The following is a 23910-nucleotide window of genomic DNA, read 5'->3' on the forward strand; positions in this document are numbered from 1 at the left end:
AGTTTCAGTATCTGTAGTTTAAGTATGGAGACCTTTGCTACTGATTGATCATAACCCAATGACTCTTGCTCATCTGTGAAGACTTGCCATCAACACAAGTCACATTGAAGAAGGTTACCTGAGGTACAACAGGATCTTAATCAGATGGGCCAATTATCCAAGGTATGGCAGATGGAATTTAATTTCGATAAATGTGAGGTGCTGCATTTTGGAAAGGCAAATTTTGGAAAGCTCAGGACTTATATACTTAATGGTAAGGTCCTGGGGAGTGTTGCCAAACAAATAGACCTTGGAGGGAAGGTTCACAGTTCCTTGAAAATGGAGTCGCAGGTAGACAGGGTCATGAAGAATGCATTTGGCATACTTGCCCTTATTGGTCAATGCAAGAGTGCAGGAGTTAGGATGTCAAGTTGTGGCTGTACATGACATTGGTTAGGTCACTTTTGGAATACTGTGTTCAATTCTGGTCTCCCTGCTATAGGAACGTTGTGAAACTTATAAGGTTTCCGAAAAGATTTACAAGGATGTTGCCAGGGTAGGAGGGTTTGAGTTATAGAGAGAGGCTGAATAAGCTAGGGCTATTTTCCCTGGAGCATTGGGGGCAGAGGTGTGACCTTCTAGGTGTTTATTAAAATTGCGAGGGGCATGGCTAAGGTGATTAGCCAAGGTCTTTTGCCCAGGGTAGGGCAGTCCAAAACTAGAGGACATAGGTTTCAGGTGAGAAGGGAAAGACTTAAAAGGGCAACTTTTTCACACAGGGCTGGTGTGTGTATGGAATGAGCTGCCAGATGAAATGGTGGAGGCTGATACAGTTACAATATTTAAAAGGCATCTGGATGGGTACATGAATGGGAAAGGTTTAGAGGGATATGGGCCGAGTGCTGGCAAATGGGACGAGATTAGTTCAGGATTCATGTTCGGCATAGACGGGTTGGACCGAAGTGTCTGTTTCCGTGCTGTACATCTCTATGGCTCTATAACCTGAGGAGACCAAAATGGGAAAAACTGGTAGAAAGGAAATGCCGAACAATGAATGGGTAATTGTCACATTAGCCACCTCAACATCTGTCGAGAAATTGTGCTTTTTGTTCTTTTTTGCCATCTTCCGCAGAATTCTTTGGGCCTCATCATATCTCTTTTGAGACAGCAACCATCTCGGAGATTCCGGCATCAGCCTGTGAAAGCAAGACAGTCAGGTTTTTGTCATGGCACAGCTGGTTTCCACTCCCTGATGAGCATTAATGATTTCTTCATTGAACATTACCAGTAGTAGGTGAGGAAGGCAAAGTTTGGGATGGTAGCTGCCAACTGTAAACCTCTCCAGGATGGTATAAAAAGTGCAACAGCAGCAAGCAGTATCATCCCAATACTGAAGCACATCTGGTTCACAATCCCCACTGTCCTTCTGTACTCCATTCCGACAATTTCTGCAACTGGGATTAGGGAGAAAATTAACACAAGGTTAGACCTGTATCGGCGATTTCCCTTCCCCAGCTCCTTTAGAAGCATCCTCTTGCTCTACAGCCTCCTGTTGGATCAGCAAAGAAGGAGTCAACCTTCCTTCTTGCATGGTTCAAATGGCAGCATCCACTGGTTTTGTCTCAATCATTTGTGGGATCGTTGGCTGGGCCAGCTATTATTACCCGTCCCTAGTTGCCCTTGAGAAGGTTGTAGTGAGCTGCCTTCTTGAACCGCTACAGTCCAACTGTGTTGGTACGAGTTTACTCTACCATTGATCATTCTTTTATGTCAGAATTACTCTGTGACTTTTTTGACTTATTAAATATTATCACCACTTGGGCATAATTCCTTCCTGTACTGTTTGTCTATTTTTCTACTGCAGTCAATTTCCAGATTCTTCTTTTTCCTTCTCTTGTAGCAGAAGGATTAAGGCTAATACTGAGGCAGTGCTGCAGCATCAGAGGTGCAGTCTTTCAGGTCCAACGTTGAACCTCTTAGGTCCTTGTGAAAGCTTACATCGGACTGCTATGAAGAAGAATAGTGGAGGTATCCCAGGTATCGTGACCAAAATGTATCCTTTAATCAATATGACAACATCAGATTTTCTGAGTTAAAAATCACACAACACCAGGCTATAGTCCAACAGGATTATTTGGAAGCACCAGCTTTCGGAGCGCTGCTACCTGGTGAAGGAGCAGCACTCTGAAAGCTAGTGTGCTTCCAAATAAACCTGTTGGACTATAACCTGGTGTTGTGTGATTTTTAACTTTGTCCACCCCAGTCCAACACCGGCACCTTCAATCATGGCAGATTTTTCTGGGCATTGTCAGATTGTTGTTGGTGGCAACTTTTTGCTTTTGTTTGGCTGCGGGGTTGTGTTCGCTTCAACGCTTTCAAATAAAGTATTTCGTTATCTGTAAAGCACTTTGAGACTTCCAATGATCATGACAGGTGTTTTATCAATGCAAGTCTTTTTCCTTCTCCAGGAAATCTTTTACCTTCATCTTTTTAACTTTCTTTGTGACTTTATGTACCCAATGTTCTTTTCAATGGTACAATTCCTTGATGGTAGCCCAAAGCATGAGAAAAGGAAAATGGCCACTGACCGCAGCCATTGCTTAAAGAGCACATTTATATCAGAGTTTCTAACTCAAATCTTGTGCTTTCACCTAGATTTTGCCCAGTAAGTATTAGAATAACTAATGCCATCATCTGAAATTGTTGTGACCACGAGTTGGATAGAAATACTTATCCATTTGAACTAAACAGAATACAAGCTGGGAAAGATGTTGTGAAACTTGAAAGGGTTCAGAAAAGATTTACAAGGATGGTGCTGGGGCTATTTTCTCTGGAATGTCGGAGGCTGAAGGGTAATCTTATAGAAGTTTATAAATCATGACAGGCTGAGATAGGGTACATAAACAAGGTCTTTTCTCTAGCTTAGGGGAGTCCAAAACTAGAGGGCACAGGTTTAAGGTGAGAGGGGAAGGATTTAAAAGGGACCTTAAGGGGTAACTTTTTCTCACAGAAGGTGAATTTTAGAGGAAGTGGTGGGGGCTGGTACAAATACAACACTTAAAAGGCATTTGGATGGGTATGAGAATAGGAAGGGTTTAGAGGGATATGGGCCAAGTGCTGGCAAATGGGACTTGATTAGGTTGGAATATCTGGTTGGTATGGCTGAGTTGGCTCGAGGTCTCTGTTTCCGTGCTGTACATCTCTGTGACTGTTTGACTCTTAGCAGCCCAATTGAAAAGGAAGAAATCTGGTCTGATCTTTTATGAAGCTTAACCTGGAAGGAGTTTTGAGTTTAATTTATAGTTAGGACACTACGCAAGAGGACAGGGCAAAGTGAGCTCATGTAGTTCGGAAAGGGATCATTCTGAATGATTCACAAATTGGCTTTGATATAGCATAAGACAAAATAATTAGAATATCAGCTATCTCACAATGTTCAGGCAGCTCCCAGGAAGAGAAAGCTGTGGCTGAATCCTAAGCATTTTTTTTTTAAGGTGAAATCTGAGTTGTGTTAGGTTTGATAAGGGTTTGCCGCTGTGAGACCTCGTGAGTTCTTTCACTGTACCCGACCAAAGTCACCTCGTGAATCACCTCCAACATTTCTGTCCTGCCTTCTGTCCTTCCCACAACAACTCGCCATTCAGTGGATATCTGCTGAAACGCCAGGATCATTTTAAAAATGTTGCTATGCAACTAAACAGGCACTGGCATAGTAAAGCTGCCCTGCTCATGAAGGGGCATATCTATAGGATGTCAGAGAATGGGAAGGTGCCACCACAATTCACTGACAGGGATCTGGATGCCCTGCTGGACTGGGTGGTGTAGCCTCCTCTTCCCAGAGGACTGGCAGAGGAGGCTGTGCTGCCAGACCTGCCAGCCTGGTCCGAGGTTGCCATCTCGAGGGGGCAGAGGAATTCCCAGCAGTGCTAACAAAAGGTCAATGACCTTCTCCATTCTGCCAGGGTAAGAGCCACACTCTGTTCTCCCTGCCATCTCACACTCACTCTAACTCTACCACTACACATAGTCTCTTGCCCCTCTGATGAAGGGCCTTTTGCCCGAAACGTGGATTTTCCTGCTCCTCAGATGCTGCCTGACCTGCTGTGCTTTCCCAGCACTACTTCAATCCAGACTCCCATCAATCTCATTAATACTGGCAACATTTTTCATCACTCTCTCTCCTCCCTAGCCTCCTACACCACTAACCCTATGCGCTGCCTCCTCAAGCCTTAACTCCACCTCACCATACCCACCCCCCCCACCCCACCCTGTGCACCCAGTGCCATCTCACTCATACCCCCCTCCCCGCAAGAGGACAGGGCAAAGTGAGCTCATGTGGTTGGAGCTGTGCCCAGCGTCAGGCTCCTTATCCAAGAAGTCTTGCTCACACAGACGAAGACAGGGATGAGTAATGTTCACTCTGCAAGGCACTGCAACTCTCCCATTAAACCCGCTGTCACTCTCACTTTGTCTGTGACCTTTCTCTCTCTGAAGAAGAGTCCACAAACCTCCACTTCAGTGTCTGACCCCACCAGAAGTCTCATCCTTGACCTTAGAATCCCTAAAGTGTGGAAACAGGCCATTTGGCCCAATCAGTCCACTCCGACTCTGTGAAGAGTAACCCACCCAGACCCATTCCCTTGACCCTATTACTCTGCATTTACCCCAGACTAATGCACCTAACCTACACATCCTGAACACTCTGGGCAAGTTAGCATTGCCAATTCCTCCAAACTCCACATCTTTGGATTGTGGGAGGAAACCAGAGCACCCGGAGGAAACCCATGCAGACACGAGGAGAACGTGCAAACTCCACAAAGACCGTCACCAGAGGTGGGAATCGAACCTGGGTCCCTGGCGCTGTGAGGCAGCAGTGCTAAACACTGAGCCTGTGTCGCCCGAGCATCTGAGGATGACAGCGTACTTATCTTCCGAGGATATCAGCAGGACCCAGCAGGTGAAGGAGGGAGAGTCCACACTCTGTAGCTGGCTGAGGAAGGAAACTTGCCAGAGCCTTGGCATTCAGAGGACATTGCCCAGGCGAGATGGCATCCAAGTGCACAAGGATGAATAAGGGCAGCAGACAGGGATATGGGATGTAATAAACTTATTGCTCAGAGGCTGCAGCAATGCAGCAAATCCAGTGACCATCTGGCTGCCTCCAAGGACAGATTGGTGACAGCCATGGAGGTCCAGGTCCAGTATCACCAGCGGCTGCTGTCCATCTACGTCTCCCCCACCACCCCCCTCCCGCCCCCCCACACACACACACCCCACCCCCATCACCTCAACTTAGTCCTGAGGATCGAGAGCATGGTGACAGTGGGGGTGATGTTGGGGAACCTTGACTCTGCTTCAGGTGCTCCTTCTGCACGAGGAGACAAGGCAGTGTCCCAGGAACCAGAGGAGAAGGCGCACATAGGCCCCTGTTTCAGTTTACACTCAAGGACTCTATAGAAGTGGCCAGCTCCCTCCCCCTTCATCCTCTCTGACCCTTCGGAGTCTTGTGGCTGGTGCCTGTGGACCATGCCCTGAGATGCTGTTGCCTAGCGTCCAACATTTGGACCAAGTGGCACGCTGAATCTGCCAGGTACATACTCTGGTTTCCTCACTGAGGTTTCCCAACATCGAGCTTGTTTGGTGAGTTTGGTAAGATGGGAGACTAAATATTATTGAGGCAAGTTATGGTGTTAACAAGCTGTTTAACAAGCGTTAAATCATCTTCAATTGCCATCTCACCGCTGGCTAGCGAGAATCTTACCACATCAATTGTGGAAAATATAAAAGATGGAATGAGACAGCTTCCATGTTGAGTTAGGGTTTGCCATAGTTATTGTCCAATTCTGCCACAAACCTCACCACAGTAACTCAGAGCCCAATAAGATTCCGCTCTTGTATTTTAATTGGTGCATTCCACCATCTCAGTATATGTCCCTAAGAGCTTTACAGTCAATGAAGTATATTTGAAGTGTGGTGGTTATTTAAATGCTGCAGCCGATTTGCTCACATTGAGCTACCATAACAGTAATGCAATAATCAACAGAAAACATGATTTTCTGATGATTGTTGAGCATTAGACATTAGCCAGAACACTGCAGATAAATCCCCCCATCTTTTTCAGTCACAGTCTGATGGGACCTCTTATGTTCAATTTGAAGAATACACGGGGCCTCAGTTTAATGTCTCGTCTGAAAACCGACCCTTCAGAAAGTGCATCACTCCCTCAGTATTGCACTGCCCACCAGTGTGGACTCTTTCTTCAAGTCTCTTGTGTGTAACATAAACCCACAACCATTGGCCTGTGAGGTAAATGTGCGACTGATTGAACCATGGCTGAGGCCACTGCGGTCAGAATGGTTTTCTTTCAGAGTATCCCATCGAAGGATTTATCCAAGTGGTGAGTGTGGTCACTAAGGGCAGAAGGGGAACTGGCTTCTTTTACAATGTGGTATAGGAAACACAATTGCTCATTTGGTAAGTCAGTCTGTATTGAAAAAGCTGAGGGAATGTTTACTGGTAAACTCTCTCTGGAGAGTCAGTCTGCAATGAGCTAGAATATTGGGTTAAACCTATTCATCAGAGTAAGGTTTTATATTTGTGTTTCTGATCCAAGGGTCAAGAAGGAACAGACTGACTCTTCCTGGAAAACTATTCATCATCGCCTGCTTTTTCATTGCTGATTGCTGTATCAAATTAGTAATAGCACTTTGAACGCACCTCCCCCATTATATGTGAGGACCACATTTGTTGATTGACTAAACCAACATGTTGACCCAGCTTATATTCAAGTTGGTTTATAATTGGCTAAACCTCATAAGAAAATCTACCAGTTCACTCTGTTAATGTACAAATCCATCTAACAGTTTTATATCCGATTTGATAGGGGGATACATGGTTAGTTAAAGAGCTCTTGTGGTGCAGTGGCAATGTTTCTACTTTTCGGCCAGAAGATCAAAGTTCAAGTCCTACCTGCACCTGAGGCATATCACAACATATCTGGACAGGTTGGTTTCAATAACTACCCAACTAGTTAATTGTCCTTATCTAAGACCCCAGAGGGCTGCGCATACTCAGATGTTGAGATAGATAGATGTTTGAACTCCAGGAGAATCAAGAAATACAGGGATTAGGCAGAAAAGTGAAGTCAAGAACAAACGTCAATCAATGGTCATGATCATTGAATGATGAGGCCGGGGGTTGCATAGCTTAATCCTGCTCCTCGTTGTTATAATCATGTGTTAAATCACGTTTAAAACAGGAGTGTTGATCATTAACAATTGAGACCAGTCCAAGAATAAACCAAAGACAAAAAGGAAAGAGAGATGTTATTTTATGTCACACCTTTCATGAGGGACATCGAAAAGATCTTCACAGGCAATTGAACACTTTAAGGAAACTAAAACTAATTCCAGTCCAGTAGGTAATTAAACGGGAGTTTAGATTAGAGTGGTGCTGGAAAAGCGCATTCGATTTTCCTGCTCCTCGGATGCTGCCTGACCTGCCGTGCTTTTCCAGCACCACTCTAATACAGACTCTGATCTCCAGCATCTACAGTCCTCACTTCCACCTAATTAAACAGGAGTGTCCACTGATCGCAAATCAGCATCACTAATCATCCTACTCATTACAAGTACAATAATCCGAAAGCTTACTTAAGACATAGGCGCTCAGCCAACCACCCTTGCTGAGCAATCCCTGCAGAGTGCGGAAGATGATGAACCAAAGGTAACTTGGAGCAAACGCCACAGCGAGTCCAGCAACCGAGGTTGTAAAAACGGAAAACAGGAAGCATTTTTTTCTGCCATAACTATGAGAAACAGTGGAAAGATTTCATGTTTCAATACATTTAGAAAATGATACAGTTAAGTATGCAATTGGCAAAAAGGTGGCATAGATATGAATTATACATACACGTCTGCTGCAAAACCCAGGAATATTGTTCCAAGCATAAATCCCACATTTAGACAAGAATGGGACAGGTCCACCTTCCAAGCCTCAGCACACACTAGTCCAAACTGTCCAAGTGATGTGGGTAAACAAGAATGAACATCATTAATCTGGCATTTCATACTTTTCAACTTCTTCTATATCATCATAAAGTCTGATATTGTTCTCATCACATGTCCATTTTCCATTAAGGTGTTAGCACTGCTGCCTCACAGCGTTAGAGACCTGGGTTCAATTCCCGCCTCAGGCGACTCTCTGTGTGGAGTTTGCACATTCTCCCCGTGTCTGCGTGGGTTTCCTCCGGGTGCTCCGGTTTCCTCCCACAATCCAAAAGTGTGCAGGTTAGGTGAATTGGCCATGCTAAATTGCCCATAGTGTTAGGTAAAGGGGTAAATGTAGGGGAATGGGTCTGGGTGGGTTGCGCTTCGGAGGGTCGGTGTGGACTTGTTGGGCTGAAGGGCCTGTTTCCACACTGTAAGTAACCTAATCGAATCTAATTATGTGGTCAGGATAATAGCCTGCGGCTCCATTATGGAATTGTACCCAGGTTAAATATGATGTTTCTCTTTCCACTGACTCAGCTGACATCAGCCAGCTCAGAGTGGGTCATTGATCAAGGTTGGGAGTTACATGATCTGCTTGCTTTAATTTCATTAACTGCTCTTTTGAGGACAGCCCCTGTGTAGCTTGAAATGGGGATAGTCTCACGAACAGGTACCAATTTGCTAGGAACTAGTGAATGGTGGAGAAATTTCTAATACTAAAAAGCTTGCTTCAGGAGTCACAAAGGGGTAAGTTTTGAGATTACAAAATCACCGAACATGCATTTGATGCAGCAACTGAAGGTCGCTATCCCAAAAGAAATGGTATTGTAAAGAAATTGCTTTAACTTAAGGATCATTGGAACTTCATGCTTTACATCCAAGGGGAAGCTAGGAGTAAAACAACAAGATTCCAACTAATATTATCTGGAATTTTAGGGCAAGCAAATTTATGAAGGTATGAAATGTGATCCTGCTCATCAGGAAATGGGTTGACTCAGGATATGTTACAGCCACCTGGTCTTATAGCAATTCTTGGGACATGACTAGCGTATGTATTAGAATTTATTTCCAATCCTTATTGCTCTTGGGAAGGTGATTATGAGCTGCCTCCTTGAACTGCTACTGTCCATGTGGTGTAGATACTCCCACGGTACAGTTAGGGAGGGAGTTCCAGGATTTTGAGTTTCTGAAGGATCTAAATCAAGATAGTGAGTGGCTTAGAGAGGAACTTCCCACAGTGGTGTCTCCATCTATCTGCTGCCCTCCCCTACCTTTCTCGAAGGTAGTCGGTGTGAGGTTGGAAGATGCTGTCTAGGATGAATCCTTGCAGTGCATCTTGGTTTAGTACACATTGCTGCCACTGAGAGTCGGTAGTGGATGCTTGGGGATGTGGTGCCAATCAAGAGGACTTTTTTATCCTGAATGGTGTCATGTTTTCTTGAGTGTTATTGAAGCTGCATCCATCCATCCAGGAAAGTGGAGATTATTCAATCTGAGTAACTCACAGTAACTCAGTTCTGGACCTGTCTCTTGTAGATGATCAGGCTCTGGGGAATTAGGAGGTGAGTTACTCACTGCAGGAATCCTAACCTCTGACCTGCTCTTGGTATCCACAGCATTTATAAGCTGAGTACAATTCAGTTTCTGGTCAAAGGTAAACCTTAATATATTGGTAGTGGGGATTCAGTGATAATGATGGCATTGAATGTCAAGGGGCAACAATTAGGTTGTCTGTTACTAGAGATGAGCTGAAAATGTGTTGCTGGAAAAGCACAGCAGGTCAGGCAGCATCCAAGGAGCAGGAGAATCGGCGTTTCGGGCATGAGCCCTTCTTCGGGCTCATGCCCGAAACATCGATTCTCCTGCTCCTTGGATGCTGCCTGACCTGCTGCGCTTTTCCAGCAACACATTTTCAGCTCTGATCTCCAGCATCTGCAGTCCTCACTTTCTCCTGTTACGAGCGATGGCCATTGCCTGACATTTGTGTGTGGCACAAACGTTATATGCCGCCTACAAACTCAGGCCTGGATATTGCCCAGGCCTTGCTGCATCTGAGGAATTGCAAATGGTGCTGAGCACTGTGCAATCATCAGCGAACATTTGTCCTTGACCTTATGATGGAGGGAAGGTCATTGCTGAAGCAGCTATGTCCCTCTCTCTGAGCCCGGAGGCCTGGGTTCAAGTCTCATCTTTTCCAGAACATGTAACAGCACCTCTAAAGAGTTTGCTTAGAAAATGCTGCCAGAGGAACTCCAGTAGAGATATCTTCAAGCTGAGATGACTGACCATCAATAACCACAACCATCCTCCTTTGTGCCAGGTTACAACTAGCAGGACGTTTTCTCCGAATTCTCAATGACTCCAGTTTTGCTGGGGGCTGCTCAATGCCACACACTCGGTCAAATGCAACCTTAACGTTAAGGGGTTGTCACTCTCATCTCCCCTCTGGAATTCAGCTCTTTAGTCCATGGTTGAACCAAGGCTGTAATGCAGTCAGGAGCTGAGCGATCCTGGTAGAACCCCAAGTGGGCAGCAGAGAGCAGGCTATTGTTTGGCAAGTTCTGCTTGATGGTGCTGACGCTGATGCCTACCACATTTCAGGTGATTGAGAGTAGACTGATGGGATGGTCATTGGTTGGGTTGGGTTTCACTTGCTCTTTGTGAACAGGAAATACCTGGGCAATTTTCCACAATGTCAGAGATGTGTCACTGTTGAGGCTATACTGCAGTAGCTTGACCAGGGGAGGAGCAAGTTCTGGAGCACACATCTTCAGTACTATTGTTGGGCCCATAGCTTTCGCAGTATCCAGTGTCTCCAACCATTTCTTACTAACACCAGAGGGAACAGAAATGGCTAAAGACTGGCTGAGGGGTCACTGGAGAAGGCAAAGGTGGAACCTCCATAGAGAATAAGGCCAGGGAAATAATAATAGGGAAATGGCAGGGAAATTGAATAAGTATTTTGTATCAAGTTTCATAGTAGCCGACACTGATAGCAGTCTGAAAATAATCAAAGGGGTAAAAGGAGGAGAATATACCCTGGGAGTAATCTTCAAGGAATCCTGGGATTGTGGAAATGTCCCAGAGGATTGGAAAACTGCCAATGGAGCACCTTTACTTGAAAAGGGAAGGAGATAAAGAACAAGTATGTGTAGGCCAGTTGGCGTAACATTAGTCATTGGGAAAAGTTAATGTTAATCATTGTTATTGTTATAAATTTAATATGATCAGGCAGAGTCAGCATGGCTTTATGAAGGCTAAACAAAGAGACCTTGGAGTGCAGGTTCATTGCTCCTTGAAAGTGGAGTCGCAGGTAGATAGGATAGTGAAGAAGGCGTTTGGTATGCTTTCCTTTATTGGTCAGAGTATTGAGTACAGGAGTTGGGAGGTCATGTTGCGGCTGTACAGGATATTGGTTAGGCCACTGTTGGAATATTGTATGCAATTCTGGTCTCCTTCCTGTCGGAAAGATGTTGTGAAACTTGAAAGGGTTCATAACAGATTTACAAGGATGTTACCAGGGTTGGAGGATCTGAGCTATAGGGAGAGGTTGAACTGGCTGGGGCTGTTTTCCCTGGAGCGTCGGAGGCTGAGGGGTGACCTTATAGAGGTTTATAAAATCATAAGGGGCGTGGATAGGGTAAATAGACAAAGTCTTTTCCCTGGGGTCAGGGAGTCCAGAACTAGAGGGCATAGGTTTAGGGTGAGAGGGGAAAGATATAAAAGGGACTTAAGGAGCAACGTTTTCACACAGAGGGTGGTGTGAGTATGGAATAAGCTGCCAGAGGAAGTGGTGAAGGCTGGTACAATTGCAACATTTAAATGGATGGGTATATGAATAGGAAGGGTTTGGAAGGATATAGACCAGGTGCTGGCAGGTGGGACTCGATTGGGTTGGGATATCTGGTCAGCATGGACGGGTTGGACCGAAGGGTCTGTTTCCATGCTGTACCTCTCTATGACTCTAAAGCATGCCTGACAGACTTACTAGAATTCTTTGAGATAAAAAGGGAAACAGTGAATGCAATATATTTGAAGTTTCAGAAGACACTTGATAAGACAGGACACGCCAGGCTACTTAAAAAGGTAAAAGCCCATGGTGTTGGATGTAGTGTATGTGCATGGATAGAGGATTGCCTAATTAATAGAAGGCAAAAAACTGGGAGAAAACTTTTTCAGGTTGGCAACCTGTAACTAGTGGAATGCCACAAAGGTCTAATATTTACAATACATAAGTGACTTGGATGAGGCAGGTGAATGTACTATAATCAAGTTTGTGAATGACACAAACATAAGTGGAAAAGCAAGTGGTGGGAGAGACACAAAGAGTCTGCAGAGAGATATAGACAGGTTGATAGAGTGGGCAAAAACTTGGCAGATGGTATTTAATGTGAGGCCACCCACTTTGGCTGGAAGAATAGAGGAGCTGAATCTTATTTAAATGGAGAAAGACTACAGAAAGCTACAGAACAGGGAGATTTGGGAGTCCTCATTCACTCATCAGAGAAGCGCAGATCCAAATTGAGCAAATGGAATGTTGGCCTTCATTTCAAAGGGAATGGTTTGTGAAAGTGCAAATATTTTCTGAAAACTAAACAAGGTGTTAGTCAGTATTTCAGCTGAATACTGTTTGGGGCCCTTATCTCAGAAAAGATGGAGGGCATCAGCCTGATACCAGGTCTGCAGGTTGAGTCAATTGGGCTTCTACTACTTTGAATATAGAAAATGGAAAGACAAATCTGTTGAAACGTATAATATTCTTTGGGGACATGACAGGGTCAATGCAGAAAGGTGGTTCCCCTTTGTCAGACAGACTAGGACCAGAAGGTGTAATCTCAGATTAGAGGGTTATATATTTCAGACAGATACGGTGAGGAATTTCTTCTCTCAGAGGGTAGTGAATATGGTCATAAGATTGTAAGAAATAGGAACCAAGAGTAGGCCATTCAGCCCTTTGAGTCTGCTCCTCTACTCAATAGGTTGATGGCTGACCCAGTCCACTTTCCTGCTCTCCCTCCATAACCCGTGGTTTCCTTACTGATTAAAAATCTATCTCAGCCTTAAATTACTCAGGGACTCTGCCCCGAAAACTCTCTGTAGCAAGTCTCACAACTCTCTGATGGAAGAAATTCCTCCATATGTCAGCATTAATTTGGCAGCCTTTATTCTGCGACGATGCCCTATGGTCCTAGACTTTCCCATGAGGGGAGACATCCTCTTAGCATTTACCCTGTCAAACCACTCCCCCCCCCGCCGAGAATCCTATGTGTTGCAGTGAGATCCCCTCTCAATCTCTATAACTCCAGTGAGTAGAGTCCCAACCTGGTTAACAATTCCTGGTAAGACAATCTATATTATTACAGTTCTAAAGAAGGATCACTGGACATGAAACTTTAGCTGTTACCTCCTTCCACAGATGCTGCCAGACTTGCTGAGTTCATCCAGCGATTTCTGCTTTTGTTTCTGATTTCCAGCATCTGCAATTCCTTCAGTTTCTCATCAATCTAACCACTTCCACTTGACACCCTTTCATCTCAGCATCACTGACTCCACTCCCATCAAAATCTTGGTGGTTACCATGAATCAGAAACAACTGTAAAATAACTGGCTACATGATTTCGTCAAAGACTGGGCAATCAATGGTGTGTGACTCACCACCGGACTCCGTATGCTTGCACCATAATCTATAAGGGACAAGTCAGGAGTGTGATTTCTTTTTCATGTGTTTAGACATTTGTAGCTCCAGCGTTATCCAAGACATTCCAGAACACCTTCTACCAGAAATGTTCACTCCACCCACCACTACTGGCCATTGGTGTGGGTGAATGTGTGAGGGGCTGAGTGGGTGAGTGGGTGAGTGGCTGAGTGGGTGGGTGAGTGGGTGAGTGAGTAGGTGATTGAGTGAGTAAGTGGATGAGTGAGTGTATGAGTAGTGAGTGAGTGGGTGAGTGGGTAAGTGAGTGGGTGAATGTGTTAGTGGGTGAGTGCGTGGGTGAGTGGGTGCGTAAGTGGGTAGGTGAGTGGGTGAGTGGGTGAGTGTGTGGGTGAGTGGGTAAGTGAATGGGTGAGTCGGTGAGTGAGTGGGTGACTGGGTAAGTGGGTGGATGAGTGGGTGAGTGGGTGGGTGAGTGGGTGAGTGAGGGAGTGGCTGAGTGAGTGGTTGAGTGGGTCGGTGAGTGAGTGGGTGAATGAGTGGGTGACTGAGTGGGTGACTGAATGGTGAGAGGTTGAGTGGATGAGTGAGTGAGTGGGTGAGTGAGTGGGTGAGTGAGTGAGTGGGTGAGTGAATGGGTGAGTGATTGGGTGAGTGAGTGAGTAAGTGGGTGGGTTGGTGGGTGAGTCAGTGGTTGGGTCAGTGGGTGAGTGGGAGAGTAAGTGGGTGAGTGGGCAAATGAGTGGGTGGGTGAGTGGGTGAGTGAGTGGGTGGGTGAGTGAGTGGGTGAGTGAGTGGGTGAGTGAGTGGGAGAGTTGGTGGGTGAGTGATTGAGTGAATGAGTGAGTGGGTGAGTGGGTGGATGGGTGAGTGAGTGGGTGGGTGAGTGAGTGGGTGAGTGGGTGGATGGGTGGGTGAGTGAGTGGGTGACTGGGTGAGTGAATAGGTGAGTGGGTGACTGGGTGAGTGAATGGGTGAGTGGGTGACTGGGTGACTGAGTGAGTGAGTGGGTGAGTGAGTGAGTGAGTGGGTGAGTGAGTGAGTGGGTGAGTGAGTGTGTGAATGAGTGAGTGGGTGGGTGAGTGGGAGAGTGAGTGGGTGAGTGGGTGAGTGGGTGTCTGGGTGAGTGAGTGAGTGGGTGAGCGCGTGACTGTGTGAGTGGGTGAGTGAGTGAGTTGGTGAGTGGGTGAGTGGGTGAGTGGGTGAGTGAGTGAGTGGGTGAGTGAGTGAGTGGGTGAGTGGGTGAGTGGGTGAGTGGGTGAGTGAGTGTGTGACTGGGTGACTGGGTGACTGGGTGAGTGTGTGACTGGGTGAGTGTGTGACTGGGTGAGTGTGTGACTGGGTGAGTGTGTGACTGGGTGAGTGAGTGAGTGGGTGACTGGGTGAGTGAGTGAGTGGGTGACTGGGTGAGTGAGTGAGTGTGTGAGTGAGTGAGTGTGTGAGTGAGTGAGTGTGTGAGTGTGTGAGTGGGTGAGTGAGTGGGTGAGTGAGTGGGTTGGTGAGTGGGTGAGTGGGTGAGTGCGTGAGTGAGTGCGTGAGTGAGCGGGTGAGTGAGTGAGTGAGTGGGTGACTGGGTGACTGGGTGAGTGAGTGTGTGAGTGGGTGAGTGGGTGAGTGTGTGAGTGGGTGACTGGGTGGGTGGGTGACTGTGTGACTGGGTGAGTGAGTGTGTGAGTGGGTGAGTGGGTGAGTGTGTGAGTGTGTGAGTGGGTGACTGGGTGAGTGGGTGAGCGAGTGAGTGAGTGTGTGAGTGGGTGAGTGTGTGTGTGTGAGTGGGTGACTGGGTGAGTGAGTGGGTGAGTGAGTGGGTCAGTGTGTGAGTGGGTGAGTGAGTGAGTCGGTGAGTGAGTGGGTGACTGTGTGAGTGGGTGAGTGAGTGTGAGAGTGAGTGTGAGAGTGAGTGTGTGAGTGGGTGAGTGGGTGAGTGAGTGGGTGAGTGAGTGAGTGGGTGAGTGAGTGAGTAAGTGGGTGACTGTGTGAGTGAATGAGTGAGTGAGTGTGTGAGTGACTGTGTGAGTGGGTGAGTGGGTGAGTGACTGAGTGTGTGAGTGAGTGTGTGAGTGAATGTGTGAGTGAGTGAATGGGTGAGTGAGTGAGTGGGTGAGTGAGTGAATGAGTGACTGTGTGAGTGAGTGGGTGACTGTGTGAGTGGGTGAGTGGATGAATGTGTGAGTGAGTGGGTGAGTGAGTGGGTCAGTGTGTGAGTGGGTGAGTGAGTGAGTCGGTGAGTGAGTGGGTGACTGTGTGAGTGGGTGAGTGAGTGTGAGAGTGAGTGTGAGAGTGAGTGGGTGAGTGGGTGAGTGGGTGAGTGGGTGAGTGAGTGAGTGAGTGAGTGTGTGAGTGTGTGAGTGAGTGAGTGTGTGAGTGAGTGAGTGTGTGAGTGTGTGAGTGTGTGAGTGTGTGAGTGGGTGAGTGAGTGGGTGACTGGGTGAGTGAGTGTGAGAGTGAGTGTGAGAGTGAGTGTGTGAGTGGGTGAGTGGGTGAGTGAGTGAGTGGGTGAGTGAGTGAGTAAGTGGGTGACTGTGTGAGTGAATGACTGTGTGAGTGGGTGAGTGAGTGAGTGTGTGAGTGACTGTGTGAGTGGGTGAGTGAGTGGGTGAGTGTGTGAGTGAATGTGTGAGTGAGTGAATGGGTGAGTGAGTGAGTGGGTGAGTGAGTGAATGAGTGACTGTGTGAGTGAGTGGGTGACTGTGTGAGTGGGTGAGTGGATGAATGTGTGAGTGAGTGAGTGTGTGAGTGAGTGAGTGTGTGAGTGAGTGAGTGTGTGAGTGTGTGAGTGTGTGAGTGTGTGAGTGGGTGAGTGAGTGGGTGACTGGGTGAGTGAGTGTGAGAGTGAGTGTGAGAGTGAGTGTGTGAGTGGGTGAGTGGGTGAGTGAGTGGGTGAGTGAGTGAGTGGGTGAGTGAGTGAGTAAGTGGGTGACTGTGTGAGTGAATGACTGTGTGAGTGGGTGAGTGAGTGAGTGTGTGAGTGACTGTGTGAGTGGGTGAGTGAGTGGGTGAGTGTGTGAGTGAATGTGTGAGTGAGTGAATGGGTGAGTGAGTGAGTGGGTGAGTGAGTGAATGAGTGACTGTGTGAGTGAGTGGGTGACTGTGTGAGTGGGTGAGTGGATGAATGTGTGAGTGAGTGGGTGAGTGAGTGGGTCAGTGTGTGAGTGGGTGAGTGAGTGAGTCGGTGAGTGAGTGGGTGACTGTGTGAGTGGGTGAGTGAGTGTGAGAGTGAGTGTGAGAGTGAGTGTGTGAGTGGGTGAGTGAGTGAGTGAGTGTGTGAGTGAGTGAGTGAGTGTGTGAGTGTGTGAGTGGGTGACTGGGTGAGTGAGTGAGTGAGTGTGTGAGTGGGTGAGTGAGTGAGTCGGTGAGTGAGTGGGTGACTGTGTGAGTGGGTGTGTGAGTGAATGTGTGAGTGAGTGTGTGAGTGAGTGAGTGGGTGAGTGAGTGAATGTGTGAGTGAGTGTGTGAGTGACTGTGTGAGTGAGTGAGTGAGTGAGTGACTGTGTGAGTGGGTGAGTGGATGAATGTGTGAGTGAGTGGGTGAGTGGGTGAGTGGGTGAGTGGGTGAGTGGGTGAGTGGGTGAGTGGGTGAGTGAGTGTGTGAGTGTGTGAGTGTGTGAGTGAGTGGGTGACTGTGTGAGTGAATGACTGTGTGAGTGGGTGAGTGGGTGAGTGAGTGAGTGTGTGAGTGACTGTGTGAGTGGGTGAGTGGGTGAGTGAGTGAGTGTGTGAGTGAGTGAGTGAGTGAGTGAATGAGTGACTGTGTGAGTGAGTGAGTGACTGTGTGAGTGGGTGAGTGGATGAATGTGTGAGTGAGTGGGTGAGTGGGTGAGTGGGTGAGTGAGTGAGTGAGTGTGTGAGTGGGTGAGTGGGTGAGTGAGTGTGTGAGTGAGTGAGTGACTGTGTGAGTGTGTGAGTGAGTGTGTGGGTGAGTGAGTGAATGAGTGACTGTGTGAGTGAGTGAGTGACTGTGTGAGTGGGTGAGTGAGTGAATGAGTGACTGTGTGAGTGGGTGAGTGAGTGAATGAGTGACTGTGTGAGTGAGTGAGTGACTGTGTGAGTGGGTGAGTGGATGAATGTGTGAGTGAGTGGGTGAGTGGGTGAGTGGGTGAGTGAGTGAGTGAGTGTGTGAGTGTGTGAGTGGGTGAGTGAGTGAGTCGGTGAGTGAGTGAGTGAGTGGGTGACTGTGTGAGTGAATGACTGGGTGAGTGTGTGAGTGACTGTGTGAGTGACTGTGTGAGTGAGTGTGTGAGTGTGTGAGTGAGTGTGTGAGTGAGTGAGTGGGTGAGTGAGTGAATGAGTGACTGTGTGAGTGAGTGAGTGACTGTGTGAGTGGGTGAGTGGATGAATGTGTGAGTGAGTGGGTGAGTGAGTGGGTGAGTTAGTGAGTGGGTGAGTGAGTGGGTGAGTGGGTGGGATAATCATGTGGATGAATAAGTCAGCAGCTCAAGTTGGAGGGCTGGTAGGACAGTGAGCTGTGGCAATACAAGAGGGGGGTTGGTTGGGGGAGGTGGTCAAACAAAAGTGTGATTGAGGTGCTTTTTTACACACACTGGCTAATCTGTGAGCTAGACCAGGTACAAGCCAGTGTATCACTCCCAGGTTAGAATCTGTGGAAGCCCTGTGCAGCTGACTGAATGTCCGAGTCACAATTGTGGAGAGCCCCAAGCAGTGGAAATTATTGAAAGTTTCTACCTATGTTTGTGCGCCACATGCTCTGTGAGATTCTGACGTGCACCTCCCAACTTCAGTTGCAATGTTGCCAATGGGAGGATTTGAGCTAATGTCCTTCAGTGTGTCTTTGAATCAGAGAACTGACATTGAATCAAATATCTCTTCAATACATCTCGCCTTGAATTTCAGATGAAGTCACCCACTTAAATTCCCCTGCCTTTATCCCACATCCTGCAAAATTGTTACACGGGACCACAGATTACATAGTTGACTAAGTTTGGGCACGAGAAGATGTCTAAAATACACTGAGGTCTTGTGCTGGGGAAAGTATTTCCTTGTCTTTGGTGTTTAACCTTACATTTTACGCATCTTTTTGAACAGTGCAGGAAAAGCTGTTTTCTTTCACTCCATGAATTGAAGATGTGGATCTTCAATTGCAGTGCCTGCTTTGCACCATCCAATACCACCCTGTTTTAACCACTAGGTAATATGCAAATTTTCAGCTTTAGTTCTGCTGTCAAATTCCTTCATTGTGATCACTGCTAATTTTATTAGCATCTACCCGTCCTGATTGCCAGTCTGTATTCTTACCTCTGTCACAATGGATGAGAGAGATCCTTCTTCAAATACCCATCCATCCTCGCATGTCGTAAGGGGTAGTTCTGCTGAGGCGTTTTGGAGAAACGAGAGTGGATTTTCACAGCTGAATGAAGTGGCACTCCATTTTATATCATATCTCTCACAACGACTGAACGAGGAGTTGTCAGCACTGTCCAGAGGCACCGTATAATTCCTTTCTTCTTCAAGAGACCAACCACATTTAATCGTCAACTCGGTCACTCCGGGACCCCTGCACCAATGGTTAGGAGTAAAAGCTAGAAAAACAGTTCCAATATACAAATAGGCGAATATTGCTGTTGCTAAACAGATTAGGGAGAAAATTGTCTTTTGGTGAACACCAAACTCTCCTACTTCAATCAAAAGATCATCAAAAGTAGTCATTGCCCAAGATATTTTCACCGGCACTTTAGTGAATTGTTTCAGTTGAATGTGTTCCTTGCACAATGTTTTTTTTTATATAACTGCAAGACAGTAACCAAGCAGAAGAGGTTTGGAACAAAGGTCTTTCAACCAACTGTGTAAATAACAGAGTTAATAAATAAAAGACAAACTGTGTCCTTCGGATTCGGGCTGACTGTTTTATATCAGACATGTAAATGAACAACTGCAATCTCTTTCGAAAACAACTGCAGTTTGAAAGGCTGACCATTGTAAAGACAGACAATGGTACATTTCTCCAAATTACTGTTCTTTTTCTCACCACCTTCTTCCCTCTAACAACCGTCAGCTTTGAGAACGAGTGAGTATTAGTGGCACCATTGAGGAGAGCAGCTGGCATGTTGTAAACCTTCGGGTTGATGATATCTACTTACACTGAAAGTACAGTGAAGCACTTCAGCTGCATGGCAATGAGCAGTGACTTCACAGGGGATAGTGAACCATCAGGGCCAACATTTAGAACAGACTCCCTTGTTTGTGACAAACCAAGTTCTAGATTTTGAGGATGGGTATTCTGCTATTATGCTTGATTGTAATATTCCTATAAACTTGCTCGTAAATTTATAGCACACATTCTTCTACTCTTCCCGAGTTATCCAGATCTGAATTGCTACCAGGAGGACATATGTTCGTACCTCTCAAATCATTAAATATTCAGTAGCCCAGTCTGTTGTTTCTTCTAAGCAGAAAATGAACTCTTGTGAGAAACTGCTTGTGTGCTGGCACTCGGCAGTGCCCAATTTTCTTCATCTTACTGTGTTTCTTAACTCTTCAATGGGTTTCCACTTCAGTTTCTGTCACCATGGCAACTGGACCATTTGAGCATGAGGTGTTTATCATGACTTCACCATTTTTCCTTTCGGAATATTTCACCTATTCCTATTATTTCATTATATTCCAAAATATAACGTTCTTGACAACACTCCAGTTCAACAATTATCAAATCCTCACAGTGTGGAGCAGACCATTCAGCGCATGCTGACCCTCTGAAGAGCATCCCACCCAGATTCACTCCCCTACCCTATCCCTCCATTTCCAAAGGCCAATCCACATGCACGTCTTTAGACTGTGGGAGGAAGCCAGAGCGCCTGTAGGAAACCCATGCGCATGGGGGGGGAAATGTGTAAGCTCCATACAAACAGTCACCCAAGGTTGGAATCAAACCCAGGTTCCTGGCGTTATGAGGTAGTCTGCTAACCACTGAGCCAACTTGCCCCCCTACTATTGGTCTTGGCTCCTCCACTGTCTCTAACTTGTCAGTTTGTTTTGTCCAACATCTGATGGGGACAAATTTCTTCCAAACAAGCAAACCGAAGACTGGTGTCATTGCTTTTGGTAGCAACTCCCAACCCCTGTATGAGGCTGATCCAGACTATTTCCAAGCTTGCGTTGTGTTTGAACTTTCTACCACAGTCCGCATATATAATTGGATAGGACAAACTAAATGACCTGATGCCAAAAGTTCAATACTGCACAAAAACCTAAACAAGCAAAGAGAGTGCAATGGGGAAATATTTTTAAGAATTCAAAAGCAAAGACACGTCACAAGAAACAATTGGCAAGTTAAGTCAAAGAAAACCTAAAGTTCTTTTTTAAAAGATAATTTAGGTCAAGAGTAGGAACAAGTTAAGTGAATGGGGTAAGAAATTTTAAATGGCGTATATTGGGATAAAATGTGACGTTGTCCACTTTGGCAAGAAAGATAGAAAATCAGAATATTAGTTAAATTGAGAGAGAGAGAGAGAGAGAGAGACAGCAGATAGCTGTCGCACAGAGGAACCTGGGTATATGTTGGGTGATGGAGGAATAACCCAGACTTGGACACTCAAGGTATCTTTTAGCAGGCTCCTTTATTCAACCACATGTGGGGGCACGAGAGCCACAATGGGGGCTCTCCTGTAACTTGTGGAACAATTTACTAAATCAAAGGACAATAGATTACAATGTTCACACGATCCGCCAATTCCACAAGAGATTACATCCAAATTTGTACAGCACGATTAATACAATACCCCTTTTTGGTCAGCATCCACCCACTCAGTATTCTTGGCTTCATGCCTAACAAATTGGTCAGGGTTGCTGTGCTTTGTATTTATCTAAACTTGCTTCTGTTATGAATCTCAGAACGGATGAATCTCAAAACGTCAACAATAATCATAAAGGCAAATGGATGCTGTGTGGGTTTCCTCCGGATGCTCCGGTTTCCTCCCACAGTCCAAAAATGTGCAGGTCAGGTGAACTGGCCATGCTAACTTGCCCGTAGTGTTGGGGGAAGGGGTAAATGTAGGGGAATGGGTGGGTTGCTCCTCGGAGGGTCGGTGTGGACTTGTTGGGCCGAAGGGCCTGTTTCCACACTGTAAGTAATCAAATCTAATCTAATCTTATTGCAAGGAGGTGAACTATAAATGTATGAAAGTCTTGGTGCATTTGGACAACAAATTAGTGAGACCAAATATAGTGTACTAGATGCTTTCTTCATCTCCTTATTTACTAGGATTATACCTTAGATTACTTTAGTAGATTGAGAGGTAATCTTACTGAAATGAATAATATTTCCCTTGTGAGGAAATGTAGAACTAGAGATCACAGATTACCAAATCAGGGATTGCCTAGTTAAGGTGGAGATGGGGAAACATTTCTTCTCTCAGAGAGTTGCTAGTGATTGGAATTTTTTTCTCCAATGAGCAGGAAACAAAGTGATCTGGACCATGGGTGTTTCAGTGACCAGAAGCCTGTTTTCAATGGGATTCTGTAGGTGTCAACACTTGCTTCATTGTATTTTACACATTGAGGATTGGGACTTAAAATTAAGAGGCACTATTAAGGAGTGTTGCTGATTTTCTGAAACAGTGAGAGGTTCATGTGGAACAGTAAACAGCATCTCCACCTCCAATTCAGAAACTCAGGGTTTGAATCCCAGTTCAGGGCTTGGTGATCCTGGAAGCTACGTTCATACCAGGGCCATTCAAATAGATTATCAACCTGCAAAATGCTTCCAACATGCATATGGCAAGCTGTAAGAGCAGGAGTTAGTCACCATACTTGACTTGGAGCACTGGCTGTCATGGTACAGCCTGTAGCTGGGAAAAACGAGCCAGAGAAACAGATGCAAGCATGTCATTTGTCTGGTTGGTTTGCCACTTGTTGTGAGAGACAGAGGAAGGAAGGTTAATAGTAAGGGAACTGTGGACCATAAGAAGGTATCAAGATACATGATTTTGAGACGCCGGTGTTGGACTGGGGTGTACTTTTTTTATTTTAAAAACATACTTTATTCATAAAATAATTTGATGGTCTGTACAGTTGGTCATGCCATACATATGTAAATATTTACATACAGAGATCAGAATTTATCATTTTTATATACAGGTCTGTACATTTATCAATCATATGTCCATATATTTAGCTGAGGCGTCAACAGAGCCCAAATGACTGCGTGGGCCCCCTGTTCTTCTTTAGGCAGGCAGATGTTACACGGTGGTCTTTCCCCACCTCGCCTGGGCGGCAGTTGCCCCAAGTTTCAGCACGCCCCTCAACACGTAGTCCTGGACCTTGGAATGTGCCAGTCTGCAACACTCGGTCGGGGTCAACTCCTTCAGCTGGAAGATCAACAGGTTTCGGACCGCCCAGAGAGCGTCCTTCACCGAGTTGATGATCCTCCAGGCGCAGTTAATGTTCGTCTCGGTGTGAGTCCCGGGGAACAGGCCGTAGAGCACGGAGTCCCGCGTCACGGCGCTGCTCGGGACGAACCTCGACAAGCACCACTGCATTCCTCTCCAGACTTCCTCTGCGTAGGCACATTCCAGAAGGAGGTGTGTGACAGTCTCGTCCCCCCGCAGCCGCTTCGAGGGCAGCGTGCGGTGTGACTGAGAGTCCGGGCGTGCATGAAGGATCTCACAGGCAGAGCCCTTCTCACCACCAGCCAAGCCACATCTTGGTGCTTGTTGGAGAGTTCTGGCGATGAGGCATTCTGCCAAATGGCTTTGACAATCTGCTCAGGGAACCGCTCGACAGGATCCGCCCTCTCCTTTTCCCGAAGGGTCTCAAGGACACTACGTGCTGACCACTTCCTGATGGACTTGTGGGACTGGGGTGTACAAGGTTAAAAATCATACAACACCAGGTTATAGTCCAACAGGTTTATTTGGAAGCACTAGCTTTCAGAGCGCTGCTCCTTCATCAGGTGGTTGTGGAGTATAAAATCATAAGACACAGAATTTATAGCAAAAGTTACAGAATGATGTAACTCAAATTATATATTAAAAAAGACTTGGATTGTTTGTTAAATCATCTGTTAGAATGAACATGTTGGTTTCAGTTCTTTCATATGTAAATCGCAGTACATTTAGAAGTTACATTCTCAGGTGAACTTTAACAATTGGTGTCACGTCAGCCTGGGTAATGCACTGAAGGTGTGAGGTGCCTGTGTAAGACTCTCTGTGCCATAATGGTCAGACTGATTCTAATCTAAAACAAATGGATCTACAGAGTCTTACATGGATTCATGCAATTTTTGAGCAAAGTAGAATGTAATTTTGCAAGTACAAATTCACCCCACAAACCTAT

General features: G+C 46.1%; 1 protein-coding gene across 1 annotated transcript in view; it reads right to left on the reverse strand.

Annotated features, from left to right (window-relative positions):
* Positions 1-19579, reverse strand: part of LOC140483192 (solute carrier family 22 member 2-like) — a 31029-nt gene extending 11450 nt beyond the window's left edge. Inside the window, exons 1-5 of the mRNA XM_072581245.1 lie at positions 18877-19579; positions 7891-7994; positions 7632-7786; positions 1265-1433; positions 1058-1175 (exon numbers count right to left, since the gene is read on the reverse strand). Of these exons, the coding sequence (XP_072437346.1) occupies positions 1058-1175; positions 1265-1433; positions 7632-7786; positions 7891-7994; positions 18877-19287 (957 nt within the window). The 5' untranslated portion in view covers positions 19288-19579. The remainder of the gene's footprint in view (positions 1-1057; positions 1176-1264; positions 1434-7631; positions 7787-7890; positions 7995-18876) is intronic.
* Positions 19580-23910: the final 4331 nt, after the last annotated feature.

Source organism: Chiloscyllium punctatum, chromosome 11 (assembly GCF_047496795.1).
Source record: "Chiloscyllium punctatum isolate Juve2018m chromosome 11, sChiPun1.3, whole genome shotgun sequence".
In the NCBI taxonomy this organism is placed as follows: Eukaryota; Metazoa; Chordata; class Chondrichthyes; order Orectolobiformes; family Hemiscylliidae; genus Chiloscyllium; species Chiloscyllium punctatum.